Source organism: Lytechinus variegatus, chromosome 2, assembly GCF_018143015.1.
Source record: "Lytechinus variegatus isolate NC3 chromosome 2, Lvar_3.0, whole genome shotgun sequence".
Lineage (NCBI taxonomy): Eukaryota > Metazoa > Echinodermata > Echinoidea > Temnopleuroida > Toxopneustidae > Lytechinus > Lytechinus variegatus.
The window spans coordinates 60,785,512-60,807,606 of record NC_054741.1 but is presented as its reverse complement, the minus strand read 5'-3'; the positions used below and the strand labels follow the sequence as shown (position 1 = coordinate 60,807,606).

The window sequence follows — 22,095 nt, the reverse complement described above, 5'->3', positions numbered from 1 at the left end:
ATTTTTTTTTATTTTGAATAAAATGTGTTCCATGTCTTATGTGAAGGGTTCCTGTTTTTAAATGCTTGATGACCATGCAAAATAAATATGTATGCATACAATTTGCATGAAATAAAAACTAACAATGAAATCTAAAGGAAAGAAATTTACACAAAAATATTGATGGTTTTATGGTCTCGGTAAGGGAAGGTTTAATGCTGTGTCTAGAAACAGATCGGATTTCTATAATTTGATTTTGTATTAGTTCTTTGTAACTAATTGATTCTTGGGAAAGACATGTTATGATTGGGAGAAGATTGAAGTTATTCCTTGCATAAGACTCGTTATGTTTCATGAATTTGTTTGAAAAATAAAACAAATTAGAAATTTGGAGAAAAAAAATCAATCTCATCATTTGCTATTCAAAATATCAACCTTGAAATTGACTGGGCTCTGCACGCACCTAAGTGGAGAGTTAAAAAATTAGATTCATGCTTTACGAATGGAAAGCAAACATAACTTGTTGAAAATCAGACAGGAATATAAAGCTATGAAAATGAAAACAACATTGACCAACAAGACAGACAGATAATTCATTTATACATCCCTCTCTTCACTTACCTACCCAGTCATGTTCCTTTTTGTCTTCTTCATTTTTATTCCAACATGAAAACATTCATTTCAACAGACCATAATGTATCAAACAAACGTCACTAATCATCTCATGCTCAACTTTATCTTGTGAGAAAAAAAAATACAAAGCGATTTTTGTCCACACAAATGGATTTAATGGTATTGCACAAATTCACAGTCCATCTCAAAACATACAATGGACAATAAAATCTTCATTTCATTCTCAAATCATATACACTACATGACTTTTTACAATGAAAACAGGTTCTGTTTTACATTAGGTACTACACACTGGTAGTCTTAGATACCAAATTAGTTATATCAAGACAATTATTTACAATCCTCTAACAATGATCCAATGACTGTGTTGTATGCAATAGGAGTATCTGTGATACGGAATGAATCAATCTTTTGAGAGAAGCATTACAAAAACTCTTGTTTTGGGGTTTCCAAAACTCCCAAGTTCCAGATAAAACCACCATGTTTTTGTATATAATTTCAATCAGGATTTCTTAAAAAAAAAACACCTAAAATTTATGTAGTTCTGAAAAACAAAAGAAACCGGATGGATCCAAAGATATTGCAAAGCTTACATGCTGGGAGATTGAATTGAATTCAACAGAGCGTTTCTTGGATTAGTTGCAATTTTGAAGAGAATAAAGTAATCAATAACTTCCAGCCTGTTGAACAGAAGCAAAGCCACACCTCATCTAATAAGAAATCACAAAATTAATGTTAGTTCCACCCGAACTAAACGGTTCAAGCACCCTTGTTGATTCATGTCAGGAATAACATTTTTAGCATTGTCGTTGTAAATGATAGACAATACACCAGAAATGTGCAAGCATCTTTTGCAATTTCTTTCAAGCCTGGAAATCCAAGATGTTTGCATTATCAATATGGACCATCATTCCAAAAACTGAAATAGATAAGTGTTTGGCACCACAAAATGGTAAAATAGCCCTAGAAACGGACACACTAAAGCTTTTCGATATGCACTCATCGAAGTGAAATCGCATGAATAACTGGAAAGCTAAACCGAAACAATATATATAATAGAACGATAGAGACAATGGACGGCATAGACCCGACTCTGTGCCACCAGAGGAAATTTGTAAGAACCCTTGCATTATTTTAGTTGCTTCGCTTCAATTTACGGCTGGTACTAAGCTTAAATTACCCCGACAGCCAATCACAGCTCGCCGTTTAGCATCCATTGTCTCTTTCAGTTTTATTATATACTGTTTCGCTCTAGCGTTCTAGCCATTCATGCGATTTTACTCCGATGGGTGCATATCGATAAGCTTCAGTATGTCCGTTTTTAAGGCTAATTTACACACGCACAAAAAATGAAATATATCAAATCAGAAAATGAAATATATCAAATCAGCATATGAAAGAGTGGAGGAGCGAGAACCTTTTCAAAATGTTATATCCAACCTTTCATAGAGCCAATCCAACACTTCAAGTGTTGTGTTGAACCATTTAAAGTGGTAATGTAACACCTTTCATAGAGCCAAATCCAACACTTGAAGTGTTGTGTTAAACCATTTAAAGTGGCAATGCAAAATTTAGAAAATGTGGTTACTTCTCCAACCGTTCAATTGTTGATTTAACATTTCATTTTTTAGAGTGATTTCTTAAATTCCTAAAGGTATATCAGAAAAAAAAAAAAAAAAAATTTATGTTGTTTAGTCGCAAAATTATACCAATGCAAGACATTCAATGTATAGCAGTATCACATCAATATCTGACCACTTATTCCAAAGATTTTACCAGCAGAAGAAAGGAAAAAAGAAGAAAATTCCAAATGTCAATGAAGGAATGCTCTGGATGTGGGTGTGGTGAAAAAAAATAATGGTGAAATTTCAAATTATTCTCATGATATTTAGGAAGAATAGGAAACAAGGGGACATCCAAGCTATGACCCAAAACAGCTTTGACATTTGTGATGAACATTAGCGTGTAGTTTAACTCATTCATTTCCATATGGAGTGAACATAAATCTTAGCAGACCCTGGGGAATTTCAAGTCCTTTGTACCGTGTTTACACATTGACTCGGCCCGCGTATTGAATCCGCGAGCCGGGTTGAACACTGCGAAGAAGGGATCAGAGATCGCGTTCATACGTACATATAAAAAGGCGAGTTCAACACGGCTCGCGGATCTCGAACGGAAGAAGAATTATGACGTCGCAAATTAAACGCGGGAAATTCATCGCCGGAATCGAATCTTGTCCGTGCGAAAAACAACAATGCCAAAAGTGAAAGCACGCGCAGTGACCTAGGTCAAGAGAGTTCGACACGGCTTTCTGTTTACACACGAAAAAATTGCCGAGTCTGACTCGGGTCGCGGGTTGAAACCTTCGATTTTGTAGGATCGATAAAGCCGTGTTCGACACGGCTCGCGGATCACTCTGATCGCGTTCACAAAACATGAAATTGCCGTGTTGAGCACGGCTCTCGTGTTCAACCCCCGAGCCGAGTCAATGTGTAAACAAGGTATTGGTGCATTACAATCAACAGTTTGTAAAAGCAAAATATATTTAATAAGTTTCTTGCCTAATTCAATCTTGAGACCAGAACTGGAAAATTTATCTTCAACACACGAAGCATATATTCAATAGATGTGAGAGACTGGAATGTCATTTATAATGATCACAAACCTATAACCGTTGTTGATGACTGACCTTTTAAAAGCACAACTTTGTAAAAATTTATACACCTCCACAATCACAAGCTTATTCCCCAACTGTGACTTTAAACATTTCATGTGACATTCATCCATGAAACTCATTTGAACAGAATCAGCAGTTTCAGTAAACAAGTAAATTATTAAGCTTGCTTACCAGATACGATTAAATACGGTTACAGATATGATTAAATCACTTGTATGTATATCCAGCTGTGGCTTCAAGCTTTTATAACCTTTATAGAGAGCTTGTTACAGAGAGTAGCATTCAAATATGACCCTAAAATCAAATGTAACTCGATAATCATTTTGTTTACTTGAAGAATTTTGTTTGATTTTTTTTTACAAAACACAATTCTTCCTGCAATGAACCTATGCTATCTTTCTTGATAACAGGAGCACTAAAAATAAACAGAAACAGAGAAAACCATATGCTTGAGCATAAATCCTCTCTGTTGAAACCTCATTTCAAGGCATGCAGGCTTCCCACATTTCGATGAATAATTCTACCGTACCACCTCGAGTTGTGTAAGCAATCAGTCATTGAAATGAGGACCCTTCCTAGTCCATAATATCAAGTTTTTTTTCTTCTTTTTTTCCATTGACTCATAGGTTACAGCTTAAGAGGTTTTCTGTAAATTTTGATTGATCATTATAAGGAGGGGTGATGAAACTGAAAGAGAACCAAACTCACTTTTAACCTTTTTCCTAGTGGTGTGATTAGTCAAATATTGAATTTCTGTTCATTGTTGTTATCCTATCTGAAAAGTATGAAGGATTTTTTTTATTCATTTTATTCATTTGGTTTTTTTTTTGAGGAGGGTCAAGAAAAAACCCCATCCTAAACCATATCTTGCGTCTGCTTCATATTGTGTGACTTCCAAAATGATTTTTTTTTCTTCCAATCGTTTATCCGATCTGAAAGAATGTGGGAATGGGAGGGGGTATGGGGGGGTTAGAAATATCCCATCCAAACATTTACTTCAATCATCACATGATTAGAAAATGCTGCTCCTTCTCATTCCCAAATGTATCAATAATGCTCAATCAAGGAACAAATAAAAAAGACAAACTCTTTTTTTTTCCAAAGTAGAATTGAAGAATGGGTCACAGGAAACTTTGCCAAGAACCTCTCAGAACAAAATATGTTTATAGTTTGGGATGAACTATGAAGGAAATAATGCCCAAAGTAATAAACTAAAAAAAAAAAACCCAACTCTTTATGCAAAAACAAACTTATTTGTTATTTTAATGTTGGTTTCAAGGTTAGGATGAGGAAGAGGAATAGACTGGAGTTGAGTTTTCAATTAGATGCAAATTAAGAAACAACGGTCATCTTCATCACTGATACACTGAACTTAAAATCCACAATGCAAAGTTACATTTAAATATTGATTTTTTGCAACAAAACACATATTAAATGAAAACTATTTCAAATTCATTGTATTAGACATATAAGATTATACTGTATATTCATACTAAAATCATAACACTCTTTTTGCACAGTAATTGATAAAATAATTTACCTTCTTTCATATGGATAGTTTAATCATAAAAATAAATGGTGTTCAGCGAATACACACTTATCAATGTTTTCAAAATATGTACAATTATGTGTGCAAAATAATACTATGACCATGCTGCAATGCTTCATCAGAATCTCTTCTAATTCATTATCAATAATAATTTGCAAGCCAAATAAATCAATTTACACTGTATTCTGAATTTGATTTCTAAATTAAAAATATCATTCCTTATCTGTTTTTTAGGGGGATACAAAATGTCAAACCATTATGGCACATACATGTACATTTGAGGCCAAAAGTTTACATACACCCATGGAAGTCAGTGAAATTTGTTCGATTGTCAAACATTGTAAAATTTACAATATCTTCAGAATAAATACTACCATGACGAATTTGGTATCAAATGAAAGATTATAGTACCCAGCTCTTTCACTTGATTGGGATGCCGTTGGGATTAAAGTATATTTCAGGTAGAATTTTCTTTGAAGAAAAAAAATAATGTCAAATCTATGATTTATATTTTCTATCATATGTCACCACCGTACTGAACAAAAAGGTGTAATCTGAAATGTTTGTGTTGAGAAGTAACTAGCACAAATACGAAATGTTTTTATGTTCTAATGTCTAAAAATATGAAATATTTGGGGAAAAAATGACACCTCAATATTTTTCAGCTCCTGATGACAGAGCAATGTGATGAAGGGGCATGTCATACTCGTTTGTTTGATATCAAATTCGTCATGATAGCACAAATATTTTATGAGGTACAGTCAATTTTATGATGTTTGGCAAGTGTCAACTTTTCTTTGAATTTCCTGGGTGTATGTAAACTTCTGGCCTCAACTTTTATATTTTAATTACTGAATCAGAAATGGGCAATATTTTTTTTCTTGAAAGTGAAAAATAGCAGTTGCAAGCTGCAAAAGAGCCATCATAAACTGGTATAAGAAAAAATACAAAATCTTACTTGAAATAAATAGGAATAGGGAAAGCAGCCCAATAGGATGTATTTCTTTCCCTTATTAGAAGGCTTATATTGAAAATAAAACAAAACTAGAAACCATTTTCTAAAACTTTTGAATGAAAAGGAATCAACCTTCCCAGTTTTTCACAGAGCCCTCAATCATTATAATGAAATAGTTCATTCTTTGTATCTAAAAATAAATCCATTATCCAACTCTTATGTACTAGTTATTCATTTATACAGATATACATGGAATATTCACTCAAAGCCATCAGACAGACATATTCACTTATAAAGCTATGCCTATGGTACAAGATCAAGCTAACATAAGCTTTAACTGTCTGCACCGACTCAATACACAATAGAATAAACTTAAGATTGATGGCATCACTAGAAAATAAGATTATCTTTGAATAAACTTATCTTTGTTTGTAATACCATATTTTGTATAACACATATGTACATATACAGCTTAAGCACATGACCACCAATTCTATACACCAATAGTACTTTTGAGTTAATAATGCTATATACATCTTATACTCTGGGCAACACAAAAGAATAGACATTCATTTTCATGGTTTATTTACAGTAAGATACTATGTCCTCTTATAGTACACATACACTGGAATCTAATTGAATGGCTTCTACAAAATATGCTACAAAAGATAAATAAATACTTATTAATATTTGGCTCTGCAAGTATATCAACATCATAAACAAGGGGGAAAAAAACTTCTGGAAAAAGTAGTTTGCACGTACTTGTTATCATCATTTACAATCTATCCAATTACATTTATAGTGAAACACAATACGCTAAACAATACCCTTAAGTTCATATTGTTTCGATATAAGTAACTCAGTAAGAAAACAAATCCAATCCTTGCATCTCGATGATATAAATCCTTATAAACACTTTGAAGAAATTATATGTTGGTCATGAATAAATGAATATATTATTCTGATAACGAAAAGGAATCAAATGCACAAATTAGTTGTGAATGAATATGTCAACATATGAACATTTTGGTCAAAATTGTATGAATTTTGGTCAAGAACAGAAAAACCCATACACATTCTATATTCATGCATAACACGTCTGTATATACATCAGAAACATTGGTGTCTATATCAAGTATATATATTGTTACTTTTGTAGTGGTATTTATGAGCAAAAACCGAACAAAATTGAGTTGATAGAAAATTGAGAGGTAGATCTCTTTGATTTTCCATCAGATTTCGAGTGCCCATCATCCATCCATGTTGCTACAGAAACCATATCATCCATGGTATTGCACATAAACTTGAACAGAAACTCAATTGGGAAACTTGGCAGGGCTAACACAGATAAATGACTGGACTGCAATCTCAAGTACTTTACAACACACTGATCATCAGTATATGTTCATCATGCAGGGCAGTCACTAGCCTGTTACAATAAAAAGCATTACCAGACTTCTTATTTATATTTTTTGTTACAAATTTCAAACTCTAACATAGATTTCAGATAATGAACTTTGACCTTTTACAGTGTCTCCAAACAGTAGACCAAACTTTGAGACAAACATTGACTTTTAATTGCAAATTTGAGACATCCATTCCATTGTTTACTGTAGAATTATACATAAAATTATTGTTGGGGTATAGAGAAGTGAAATGCTTGTAATAGCATGTGGTATCCATCTTGTCTGGTATACTATTTGAAAAAAAATGTTGCATTTCAGTACCCCAACCATAATTTCATGCATTATTTTATTCCTATGATGATATGATTTCATTAGATTTTATGTCTGAATGAGTAAAAAAATATGAATATAATTATCATAATTAGAAATTTCCATTTTGAGATTAATTGCAAAGTTTGTGTAAGAGGGTCCAAGACATTTACATATCCAAAGCAGGGAAACATACACCCTCGCAGAAGGCTTTGTGCCCCTCCCCCCCCCCACCGAATCCAACATCAAGAGCTCCCTTTGATGACCATCATTGTAGAAAATATGAACCGAATATCACAAGAATCCCTTAAACATGGCAAGGCTATTCAATTCTGCATGAAGGTACTCTTGAGTGAATATCTATCGGGTTCTAAGAAAATAAAACTAAAAATGGCCATCTGACCATCAAAAAATGGTTCAGTTACAAAAAAGAAAAACGTTAAAAGACATGTAAAGACACTTGACATCATTTACGAATCAAAGTGGTGACTCACTTTCCATCCTGATATAAAAGCAAGGATGAAAATGGTGTTGATTGCCATGGTAACAGCAAGGATGTAAATTGCATAATAAGCCATCAAGCAATGAGGGGCTATACTAACAAGGGAAATAGGGCAAGGATTTGGAATAGATGGATGGATACATTGGAAACAAGGAGTGCATGAAGGGTGCTCCAGAGGTGATGTTGAATAAGAGAGGTTATCAAATGGGGGAGGAGAATGAAAAATGAAAAAAATGAATGAGTGAATGCATGCATACATGTATATTAATAAACAGACAGAGAGATAGATAGAGATAGATAAGTAAGAAACAAATGAAAGGGTGCAATGAAGGAAAGAACGAAAAATTAAATGTCACAACTTTCTCATCTTGCATCTCATTCTGAAAAAAAATTCAGCATAAAGGTTAAGCATGATTGATTTTCATGTTTTATTCAAATGATCTTTTAGTTGGGGGTGGATTCCTCTTTAGGAACAGGGTGAAAAACAGGGGAGGGGTATAAGAAAGGAAGGGAAGGGAGAGTAAGAACCAAATGGAAGGAGGGTGGGGGGGGGGGGTAGGGCATCAATATCAGCCACAAGGTAGATTTTTCAACCATACATGAGAGGGAAAATCCATGCAAATCAGGTGGATATTGAAGACAGTCTTCTCGATTCAAACTGCCTTGGAGCAAACTGTTATCGCGCGTCTCTTGGGATCTCCACCGCATGACAACAGTTGCCACGTGTTTGGAACACCACGTGGAAGGGTCCAATGCCGAATCTACAAATTGCAGAAATTAGACATAATTACCCACCACGGACAGGCGCAGAGATGCCCATGTGAGTGCGTTAGCAATGGAGCAGCATGGTAAGACAGGACACTATCAACGTGCTACCTAAATTACCTGAATAACAGGTTTCTTATAAAATTTGATTAGCGTTTTAATCAATTTTTCCACTTGGAAAAAATAGAGAAAAATTAGGCGAGGCCTGAGAGCACATCAGCGGGAAGTGATAAGGAGGAGACAGAGACAGACAAACAGACAGAGAGGGGAACAAGCAGGGAGACAAAAAGAGACATAAGAGACAGTGAGAAAGACAGAAACTAAAACATATAAGTGGAAAAAGAATTATAGACAAATGCAGAAAAACTGTGTTATAATTTGTTATGGTTGTATGTTTGGTTGAAAATTGTTTTGTCTTCAAATTTCCTTTAACTTAAACAAATGCTGATCAATTATTCTTATTTACAATCACATACATGTATATAATGGTATAATTCAAATGCTTAATCTTAAACTTAGGTGACCTTTGATCTTAATTTTGCGACCTCAAAAATGTAGCATATAAATTTTGACACTAAATAACCATGTTATTACACATGTACACAGAAATTTATGGAATTGAAACAAAACATGCTTTTTTATGTTGATGTTACCCTTGCCATTTGCATACCGGTTTCCATTGATATGCGTTTGATCAAAATTAAACCCATATTAGGATTGATATGAATCATGCTGTTTTTGCTATGAAAGCAAGACAAACATGGAATAAACTGAGCCTACATGGTAAATAATAACAATAATAATATTAATGGTAATAGAAGTGGCTACTTATATAGTGCACAAGTCCACCTTTCGGTGCTCATGGCACTTCAAGGAAGCAATATACGAATGAACAATAACTGAAATGAAATATAAAAAGAAACAGATAAAAAAAGGGCATTCCCCTGAACACAACACAAAATTAAATTGTAAATGAGAGAGGAGCAAATAAGTTTTCAGTTGGGACTTGAATGTTTCTGTTGATGAAAATCAAGATAAAGATATCCAAGATGCTTCAGAGACTGTGTAACAGAGAAACAGGCAAAACTAAAGGCCAAATAATTCAATGAGAGAATTTCTAAGAAATTGCGAAAAGGTAACTTTACAGTTGAAATTGGTCATAATTTCTCCTGGAAAAGACAAAGAAAAGTGAACATGAAAGTAGAATAAAAAGATATCTGCATCAGTTACCCGATACTTATATGTACGATCATAACCATGTTAAAGTGATATTCAAATTGCGGGAAAGATGACAAAGTTTGTGAGTTTTCAAATCCTGTCCATGATATTTGAGGAGAATATCATATTCAGTATTAAGGTACAAGTTTCACTATTAGCTATGCATTTTCTAAAATCTGTAAATTATTACATAGGTCTCCATAAAATTTTGTTGACCCCCCCTGGCTGTACGCAGCTGGTGGCAGGGGGGCAGTTGCTCCCCCCCCCCAGAAATTTTGAAATCTTCCATTTTTTACTGAAAATTTTCATAACATTCACCAAAAGTATGAACCAAAACCTTCAATTTCACTTGACAAAATGCAAAAACACCCTAATGAAAAGCTTGGTCACTTTGCTCCCTTGCTTTCAATTCTTTTTTAAAATGAAAGTTTATGCGTGCTGTCCCCCCAGCGAAAAATTTCTACGTACGGCCTTGACCCCCCCCCCTTCCAAAAAAAAGGTGAAACTGCTGATCACATTTGAGAAGTGAAATTATCTCATGCATTGATTTTGGTGTGCAATGAATGGGATTCTTGGAGGAATTGCATCAAGTTTTATCATCATTTTTGTAATTTCAAATTTTTTTAAAGTAAACATCCCCTTCACATGGGTGATATTAACGTTTGATGACATTGATTACCATGAGCAACAAATCGTGAAACTCACTGACCACTCAGCGTTGGAGTTCACCTTTAAAATTCACAAGAAACCAGAGAAACCGACTCTGTCCATGTGCCGCCGAGTATTACGTTACTGCCTGGAAGGGAATAGAATGCATGACTCTGAATGCTAAGAGTATACCTATGATTCATTCCTTTTCATTGTTTCTGCTTCCCCGACATGAAAGTAAGTCGGGTGAGAGAATCCATGAACTGATAACGATAGGAGTTCGCTGTTCAACAGTCTACAAAATACGATTGATGCTTACACAGAGAACACAAGCAATGAAGCATCTCTGAAATTATCCATAAAAAGGAATTTCCTCCAAATTTGAAAGTGAAATTGGAGACAGCAAGAGGCTTATTAGCACAAGGTAATCTTTTTTGTAGAACAGAATTAATTTTGGAAAATTTGCTGATGTATAAATCATAGTTTTTATGTAAGAAAGACATAATCTATTAAAAGGGTAGCATATGGCAGTTCCCAGTTTGTAATACATGCATTTGTCCCTTCCCCGCCCACCTATCTATGCTAATAATTATAACTTGTTAAAGCCTACCTTAGAATAAACCTATTTTAGAAAAAAAAAGAAAATACATTTGATATCGATAAAATACCAAAATATTCTTTCAAAAACAAAAAACACAATGCTGAATGAGTGATAGAGAGGGGAAAGAGAGAGGGTAAGAGAGAGAGAACCGGGAAAAAGGGGAGAAATAAAGAAAAAGGGGAGAGAGAAGGGAAGAGAGAGGATGGGTGAGAGAAAGAGAGAGACAGGCTAAGACAGCCAGACGACAGAGGAAGTATTTGGCATCCATTATCTAGCTTTGTAAGGGATTTGAGAGAATCGGGGGGGGGGGATAAGACCTTAAGTACTCAAGGGATACAATCAGAAAGGTTAGTTACAATGAGTTCATATCTTACAAAGATTGATCCAAAATCCCTTCCTATAAAGCAGTACGAGTGATCCAATCAACCTATACTATGGTTAGCCACTCACATTATCCTCTTGAATGCATATATGTAACTTTCATATCATGTCTGTCTTAATAGGACAAATAATAGTAATAATTAATTGCCAATAAATTGCGCTCATCATCTACTTCATCAGAGGTCTCTAAGAGCTCTTAAACAATGCTTCATAATAATACCAAAACGTAACATTTTTTCTTATATGGTAGGAGCAGAAAAGATTTTTATAATATCAACACCCTTTGAGTAATTGAATTCCACGCTCCATTGTACAGGGGGGGGGGGGTGCATTAGCACATATGTTAATTTACCCCCATTTTATGAATGTTAATAATTAAAGATCTGCATTTCTTTCTGAATATTTCCAAATCAACGTACCTCATTGTATTTCTTATTTGTGCATATTAACAATATTTAGGTAAATTTACAGATTATAGATTCTCATGCTTCAAAGCATGATTATATGACATGTTACTTGATAGTAGTCAGTGGTATGCCTGGGGTTATTAGATTAGCTTACTATAAATAAAAAAAAATAAGTGAATAGTGATTTCAGCATTCACAGATATAAACTCTATCGCAAGATTTACATTCATAACAGCCCCCCATCCCCCCCCAAAAAAAACGGGTACATCACAGACAATATATCAAAGAAAAGTGCCAATGTTACATTAATATTATTTTTGTATTGTAATACAAAAATTTATTCAACATAGGGGCATATCTGCCATGATATAAGTGGAGGAGAGTAAATATATTTTAGTACCTGTACTAATTAAATCCATCTAATAAAAATAATTATTGTCATTATAAGAAACTGCAATTGCTATTGCAATTCACTAGCAAAACAGAATAAAATATAAATGAATACTAAATTATTTGAATTATAAAAATAACTTTTCCACAACTATTGAATAGTGAAATAACCATGCTTATTTTGTTTAACGTGAGTGGCCACTTAAGCTCTTCTCAATGTTCTCCCAATGAGCCCTGCATCACATGAAGTTATTATTGCCCTTCTCCACTGTAATATGTTGAACTCCTGACAATAAGGCAAGGCCCATTCATGACGTCTTTTGGTATGACTCAGTCGAGAATTGAACCCACGACCTTTAACATTGAACCACCATGTCTGGTTGTTCATACAGTTTAAGACCACATGAACAAAAGGTTCTGCCTGATCGCTCTGTATCAGCATAACGTGGATGGGCTGATAAAACCTCGCGTCTCAAACTTAAAAAAATTGAGGGCAGGTTAGAAAAGGCTGTATTTTAAAAAAATATAGCAATGGTGGCAGTGTCATATTGTCTGAAAACAGCCTCCTAATGCCTGTGAAAAACTCTTTTGAGGCAAAAGATCGTTGCTACTAATGTTATAACTCTATAATCTAGCTTATTCTGAGCAGTCATCAAAATATTTGAATTTTCAGAAAGGTTTTATCAGCCCAACAGTGATATTAACAGCTGGGTGGTTAACCCACTGAGTGTTGAATTCTGTGTTTCCTATAGGCTTGGTACATGAATTCCCCAGTTCCAGTATGCAACAGGCCAAGGAGCTTTCAAAAGCACAACGAAAGATGGAGAGGTATAAAAGGGTTTAAACAAATTTGAAGGTTCATGTATTCGTGTCATTGTAATGATTTTGATCACTTCGATGTCTGAAAAAAGGACGGTGACGCAAGTCTACATCCATCCAACGAATGTTAAGGACCTGTAACATGCCTAGTTATACTGCCATGGTGAAAGCTTGATTAGGTTGTGAAGTTAATGTGCATGTAAATTGAACACAAAGCGGCACATTAAACCTGTGAGTTGCAGAAGGCATTCACGTTGTGCCTTCTTTGCACTGGCTGACTACTAATTGCATGCTCAGGATAGTTGTGTTTAAAAGGGAAAGTTAGGACTGAGCGTACATGTACACTCATCAACCTGACTAAATACTTTTTATTTACCATTTTGTTGGTATTACCTGTGCCTAGGAAGCAAAATAAAAAAAGAAACTGAATCACTACGACCCACAGGTATCTTATCCTGATATAACTGATCAGGGGCATGCGGGTGGACTACTACACCAGGTTTTCCCCTAACCCAGAGGGCTCCCGGCCGCGTAGCAGTCGGGAGACCAGAATCGTACATGCATTTGTCTATGGCTCACGGAGAAGCGTGAAGTATGGTCAAAATAATTCTCTGAATATAAACTTCTAACAAAAATCAGGCATTTGACGATTATATGGATGAAGGTCTAACGAGTGGCGGTTTCCCGACATCGAGGCACAGACTGGAACATAAAAAAAAACGAAGAAGTTCTGTCACGGTAGCTCCATTTCTTCAAAATTCAAAACAAAATGGCCGATCGAGACCGGTTCCGAGGCTGTTGCGCACGCGTATAGCTTGATTTTTGTTAGAAGTTTATATTCAGAGAATTATTTTGACCATACTTCACGCTTCTCCGTGAGCCATAGACAAATGCACGTACGATTCTGGGCTCCCGACCGCTACGCGGCCGGGAGCCCTCTGGGTTAGTTTTCCCCCAACTTGTATATACAAATAGAGTGTTCTCAAATGGTGAGCATAACAATGGGAACCCTGTGCATTAGACCATACTAACAATGATTATTCACTCTTTGATGCACAAATGATTATTGTTTGGCCTCCATCATAATGTGCAAGGGTGGTGACTCTTCTCTACAAAGGGCCTCCTTTTTAATGTCCTATCCAAGGGACAGTATCATGACCTAGGTCTATGAAACAGGGGTGGGGCATGTTTCCACACAATGCAGGCTTCTGTTATCTGCCAGGGGTGACTTCAAACCCACTTTCTTTGAATCGACAGGTGCTTTAACAACCAAGCCTACTCTTCATTGTCATCTAAGGAGCAATTCATGACACAAATTTAGCCATTTTTACTCACTATTGTTATAAGCTACTGCCAACCGAAGCATCTGACTGGCTGAAAGCAAATTAGTCAGTTAACATCACTTGATCTCCATGAAACACTACACTGAATCATCCAACCACTTTATTTCCGATGTGTTTCAAAAGCTCCTTCTTGTATTTTTTGAAGAGTAGTCTTCTACCACTGATTATGGATGCACAGCAAAGTACAATGGAATGGATCTTTAAACATCATTTTATAATAAACCGATCTTTTTCACCATCCCCTCCCTACAAATAGAGAATATAATCTTAGTACTGCCAACAAAATGGAGTTTCAAATGGTCTTGACCTTTTTTTGACAATAACTAGTGACATTACAGTCTTTTTGACCATCACCCCACATAAAAAGTGAATACTGTCTTAGTACTGCCAACATAATGGAATGATATATAATCTGAGATATGATTGAGGAAAGTTACTGTTAAATGTCTTGTCATATTTGTCCAGTCTTTTTTTTCTCCCAAAGCTAGTCAATGAGTCTAAACCAAGGATTAACTCATTGATATATTTTGCTAAAATATAAATCATAAATATTGGTACAGTATTAAACATTGATAATTATGCTTCAGGTGCATTTTTCCATTAGCTAATACAACCAAACTAAATCAATGTATCAAATAACTGATGCATCTTATTACATTCATCTATATATTGCACACACCCATAGTGATATACAAGCAAATTACTTTCTGGAATACGCTTTTAACTTGTTAAATATCCCCTACTTTTAACCAAATTATTCAACATGAAAATATAAAGATTATTCTGTGTCAAAATGAATTACTGAATAAAGAGTTATTTTTTGTTGTTTTTAAATCACAACATCAAACAATGATTTCAAACATAAATATAATTATATTTCTATAAACCTTAAACAATGAGACTCATGATATTATTGTGCTCAATATAAGGTCTACATACCCTCATGATCTCAAGCACTTCACAAGCTGCAAAACAATCTATATTTCAATAGTATGTCCATCTCTTGCAGTGTTATATAAAGGCATTTGTAAGTTATACATGATTTTAAAAACAACTGGAACATGATCTTGTGCTAAATGGATACATTCTCCCTGGTGTTCGTATTTGGAGCTTAATTTTCAAATAACCCTTCAAACATTTTGACAAATAATAAATATTCAATCTGATTTTTTGTTAAAGGTTAAACATAAATTCCAGCTGCCATGTGTTTTACCAAAATCAAATAAAATGACCACTAGAGCAATGGTTCTGGTAGAAAATGCACAATTGCTGAAAAAATTAGGAAAATGATCATGGCATTTCTGCCGGGTGGCAGGGGTCTTTTTAAGCAAGTCTTACACTTGCTTTTCTGTGTTGGTGACATTTAGAGCGCTTTCTTTTCGGCTAATATTTCATTATTTTACAAAACTAAACCTACTACATCTATATCTATATGGTAATAATAAAACCTTGATTTCAAAGACTTTCTCTTGAAATTTATTACCGCAACTTAACAACTTAAATTTGGCTAAAACTACAAGAATATGAATCCTATTTCATCTTTGGTTCATGTGGATGAAATTGACTTTAGAATCTGATTTAGAAAACAAGTTCATGGTCCAGCCATTTTTAAAAGTAATAACTTTGGAACAACTTTATAAAGTGACAACACAGTCTAATGAACTGATCATATGATCACCAATACAAGACTGCAAAAGAAAATGAGACATTTCTTTCCTTCAAAATAAATAATTAAAAAATTCTCATGCATCATTTCAAATGATAAACTTTACATTGCAACTGAATAGAACTTAGACAGATTTTCTCACATTTTAGTTTTCCTTTACATACCCTCCTTCATTTCTTCTATGAAAAAATAAAAAACACAACACACACACACAAAAGCGTGCAATTTTCACAGGACTTGGGCCAGACACAACAATGGTGACACATAACGCAAATATTCCAACTCCGATGCTGCCTCACATGTGTTCCACAATAGTACAGATAAAGATATACAGACCTTTGACAAAAATGAAATGGATGTCTGGACAGGTATTTGGTTGATTGGAAAGGACATCAAAACACAAAAAGCAGAATGTTGGTTCGAACCCTATGTCATCAGGTCTCTAGGCAACTACTGCTACTGTTGCTGCTGTCACTGCTACAGTTCCTGGTGCTGCTCTTGTTAAGTACTACTACCCATGACCCAGGCATAGCTAAAGGTGACCATGGTAGGAGCAAAAACTGGAATCAAAGAGCCTAGGTTCACTGGTTCTCTATGAGGCTCTGAACTCGGTGTACAAGCTCCCTCGCTATCTTCAGCACAGCTTTGGCATCGTGATGCTCCGCCATTTCTGTAACGAGAGGATAAATAGCAGAATGCTGTTGAATATAGGCTTGTCAACATTCAAAAATAAAAAAAAAGGAATCCTAATCGCATGATGCAGATTTTTCTGCTCGATGTCAGATGTGTCTCCTTCACTTTTTTTTTAATTAAGACAAGTTTAGCATTCTAATATATGTGTTGAAAATTTTATTACTCTTACATCCATACACACAACCATATCCCACCACACAAATGATATATGGGCTGATTTATTTTTTATCTAAAATAAATGGGAAAAAATAATGCTCCTCGTTTTGGTTGATAAAAAAATCTTAAAAACAGGTTGAATCCTGTAAAAAAGGAGTAGTAAGCAGGTTTGTGAATAGTGTAACAAAACAATACACATAAGCAGGGGATTTAGTATGATTTATATTCACAAGGAATTCTTAACATGTTCTAACATGTTCTAACATGGCTGAGGCAGAAGAAAAAGGCATTCATACTGTTTCAAAGAAACATTTTGTGGGTAATTATTCTAATGCCCTAGCAAATGATGTGCAAAATATGTTTTTTTTATGATACAGTGACATGGATCCTTCTAATTTGATAGCCCATCCAAACCTGAAGCCCATGTCCAGTCAATATAACTAGTCAATAGTACAAGTCATTAGCAACTTTGCTTATTAGTCAAAATAAATGTCAGGTCACCTAATACATATCAGCCAATCATTCAATTTAAGGTCCACCCTAGAAAAATGTTAATTTGAATAAATAGAGAGAAATCAAACTAGTATAACGCTGAAAATTTCATCAAAATCGGATGTAAAATAAGAAAGTTATGACATTTTAATGTTTCGCTTATTTCTCACAAAACAGTGATGTGCACAACTCTGTGACATGCAATTGAGACAGTCAATGATGTCCCTCACTCACTATTTCTTTTGTTTTTATTGTTTGAATACGTTTCATTTTACAGATTTCACAATAAGGACCAACTTGGCTGAACCATACATGTACATGTACTGTATTAGAAAGGGAGGAATTAATCGCCATTTCACTTGACAATGAGGAAAAGTTAGAATATTTCATATAATAAAATATCAGTCTCCTCATTTGCATACCGAACAGGATGTGCAAATACTAGTAACTGTTTTGTGAAATCAAGCGAAACCTTAAAATGTCATAACTTTCTTATTTTACATCCAATTTTTATGAAATTTTTATTGCTATGCTTGTTTGATTTTTCTCTTTTTATTAAAAACAGCTTTTTGTTGGGCTGGACTTGTCCTTTAAGATCCAAATCAACATTTAATAGTAAAACAATCCTGTTGGGTAGCATACAGTACAGTACTCTGAATAAACTATCCTGCAGCTACTGACGTGCACCCTCGTCTTGCACATCGACAAAGTACTTGATAACATCCTGTATTTCAGAACTTTATCATAATGCCAGCGTTTTGCGTACACATCTGAACATAATCTTCAACAAAACATGAATTTATTTTTCAAATCCATCCTAAATCAAGTAATCTCTTTGACATTCTAGGGTAGAGTTTCATAAAGTTGCTTGTGAGTTAAGAGCGAATCTAAGAACGACTGGTGATCCTTTATTGTGGTAAAGGGTATACACCATAATGTTCATTGGCGATGGTTTAGCGTGTAAGAAAGGTTCACCAGTCATTCTAAAAGTCACTTTTAACTTACGGTCAGCTTTATGAAACACCCCCCAGGATGAAACTTTGAACGGTGAGAAAAGTGGGTGTCAACATGACCAACATCTTTTCAACCAACATTCAAGCTCGACAAAAGCCTCATTGAAATAGGGATCAAATCCTACATTTGAGCAATGAGACAAAGTATCATCTCAAGAGGTATGTGACCATCAAGATCAAAAAGCAAAAGAAGTCAGCAAAAATTTAATTCACATTTTTATTCAGCATGAAAAACAGATCAGGCGCTTTAAAGGGGAAGTTCACCCTGACAAAAAGTTTTATGTAAAAACAGCAGAAAAAAATAATACAAATATTGCTAAAGGTTTGAGAAAAATCCATCAAAGAATTAAAAAAGTTATTAGAATTTGAATTGTTTGATTTGTGACGATGGTAAAAAAAAATCAATGAAATGTCAGTTTCTCAGGAAATTGAAAATGGATCTTACTGTACCTTCAGTATATCAATAGACAAATAATTTCACACCCGTTTCTAAAAAGAAACAACCTGTCACCACAAACCATTAAAATATTGACATTTATGTATTTTATATCATATAACAAATGGGGTAGTTCATGACATCACAAATCAACAAATTTAATTCTCATGACTTTCTTAATCTTTAATAGATTTTCCTCAAACCTTCACCAATATTTTTCATTATTTTATATGCCATTTTTACAACAAACTTTTCTTCAGGGTGAACTTCTCCTTAAAAAATGGTATAAAACTTCACAGTGATTATTGATGAAATTATACCAAATTATGTCAATCAAGAATTTTGGGGAGAAATTCACAGGGCAAGGAGAGGACAGTGTTTAAAGATTGAAGCTCACTTAAAGGTATTGTTTAACTTTGTGAGCAGCCGATTTAAAAAAATCTCAAACCAAGATGAAACATGTGTACAAGTGCATGTATTAGAACTAATAAACCCTGAAAACAACTATTATTGAGAATGAAAAGCTAAAACTACAAGGCAAACCCCGATTTTGTAAACAGGCGTCTTATAGACGCCTAAATAGTACACATAAGTGTATGGGATGAAATTAAGATGGTGTTTCCGGTCACTTTATATTTCAATTTTTGAAGCACTAAATAATTATTTTCGAACGCAATTTTTTCTGGGCTTCATTTTTGTAACATATCACAGACACAGGTGACAAGTGTAACCTTCTAGCTCAGATTTTTAAAAAGTCAAACTAATGTTAACCAATCACTTTAAGCACGAGGTGAGCATCTTTTACAAGATGGGGGAGGGGTGTTTTACAAAGTTTTAAGTATGACTTCGAACGCAAATGCCGATGCATATGTTATACAACAAGCAATCTTATTGACAGAATCTAATATAATGACCACTCAAGTGTCTGTTTGTATGAATAAAAAATATGTGCCAAAGGATTCTGGAAGAAATTGTGTAATTGCTGAGAAAAAAAGCAAAATAAGCACGGATTCGGTCACTTCCGTCGGGTCTTTATTCCAGCATTATTAATACACTTTCCCACGTGTGCCTATTTGTGTTGGTGATCTACAGTGTGAACATTTTTCAGAGTAGATTTCAAGATTTCACAAAGTTCAGTTTATGTAACTGTACCAGATCTAGATCCTCGATGATATTCTGACAATCAAGCCTGGTTTTACAGACTTTCTCATGAAATCAGTACTTACTGCAACTACTGGCATTTCTCTTTAAGTGCGACTCAAAGTCATACTTAAATCTTTGTGAAACACCCCCCTAGGAGACCAAATAGGTTTCGCCCAGGGGGTGTTTCACAAAGATGTAAGTATGACTTAGGTCGCACTTAAATGTCGACGCGTACATGATATGCAATGCGCAATCTTTTTAATCAATACGCAGTAGTCCTCTTTGCATGGTCTGACCAATGCTGTCATGCCTTTTATACTGCGCGCAACTAGACATTTAAGTGCGACTCTATATCATACTTAAATCTTTGTGAAACACCCCCAAGATGGCATAAGGTTATCTGAGATGTAGTCTAACCAATTGGAGACCAAGTCAAGTCCATGTTATTATCCAAGATGATATCCCTGTAATATTGCACCAAACCTAGCCTAAGGGTAATGAACTGTACCATCCCACCTGATCGTCTGACTTACCATTGAAAAACTTGATGATATCAGTGAAGTCCATGTTATTATCCAAGATGATATCCCTGTAATATTCCACCAGAGCTAGGGCAATAAATAGTACCATCTGTCCCGATGCACAGTGTTTGGCTGCCCAGATGGTCTCCCACACTGCAAATGTATCGTCATACACCAGCTCTGTAGTAGGGGATCAAAGGTCACATATCAAAGGAAAATCTTTATTTTTAAAATCATTCTGACTTTAAATATTTTACGTGTACATGTACTTTATTCAAGTGTGCAGGGACATGCTTGCTTGATATGTTATTTTTTTCAATTCAATTCAATTCAAAATTTATTTTAATCAATCAATGAATCAATCATAAAAATACAGGTATATACAAATTAGGTGAAAACATGGGATTGGGAGCCCCTAGAAGTTTTCATTTAACAAACTTGTGGGTGGGGCACCACCATGATACAATTAAATAAAACTTATTATCACCCGTATCAGACATCTGAGCTGGTCATTTACAAAACCGTATTGCCCTAGATTCATAAATATCGGGAAGGGATAGGTATATTATTTGTATTTTCCTCGGTCTCAATGCGCCTATTTACTTTGCATGCAGAGACGACGCAAAATATACCTTTGTATTTTCCCTGGTCTCACATCCGGGCATTTGAGGATGCGTATAAAGAGATACGCTTCATAAGGATCTGCGCGCCAACAATATACGTCATAATAAAGACATCACTGGATCCAAGCGCTTGCAAGTACGTCATAATGGTAAAGTGCAGAGCCTAGACCCTTATATTAACAAGACACAATATAACTATTTTAAAAAGAAATATCACCATTATCACGATTTTTGCTCTAGATATCTGATTTGGATGATAATAAAAATATTGACTGGCTCTTCTTTCGGGGAACATCAAATATATTGCCCTTAAAAGACCCATATTGCCCTCGTCTAAAGACTCGGGCCAATATGATTCTTTTGCTGGCAATATATTTGATGTTCCCTCAAGGCCAGTCCATATTATATAAATATAACACATGAATAAAGAGTGAACAACAAATAACATTGAAATACAATTTTTAAAAAAAAAAGAGAGAGAGAGAAAGAGACCCATGCATCACCTTTTCTTACTTTCTTTACATCCATCCTCCACTGATATGATTTATAACAAATGTCTCTACTAATGAAGATACACTATTGGGTTGTTCCTGAAATTCGTCTTCCGCTTTTTTTTTCAATATTAAAGGAAAATGAAACCTTTGGAACAAGATAACTTTGTGTGAAAACAGAAAAATTAAAGAAACATATCAACGAAAGGTCAAGAAAAATCTGACAAATAATCAGGAAGTTATGAGCATTTGAATATTGCGATCACTAATGCTATGGAG

The 22,095-nt window shown here is 34.7% G+C and overlaps 1 protein-coding gene across 3 annotated transcripts in view; it reads right to left on the bottom strand.

Annotated features, from left to right (window-relative positions):
- Positions 1-14,934: 14,934 nt before the first annotated feature.
- Positions 14,935-22,095, bottom strand: part of LOC121408532 (small G protein signaling modulator 2-like) — a 107,750-nt gene continuing 100,589 nt past the window's right edge. For all 3 annotated transcript variants that reach the window (XM_041600019.1, XM_041600021.1, XM_041600022.1), the window contains 2 exons: positions 20,715-20,882; positions 14,935-16,918 (listed from right to left, as the gene is read on the bottom strand). In XM_041600019.1, coding sequence (XP_041455953.1) covers positions 16,830-16,918; positions 20,715-20,882 — 257 coding nt within the window. In that variant the 3' untranslated portion in view covers positions 14,935-16,829. The remainder of the gene's footprint in view (positions 16,919-20,714; positions 20,883-22,095) is intronic.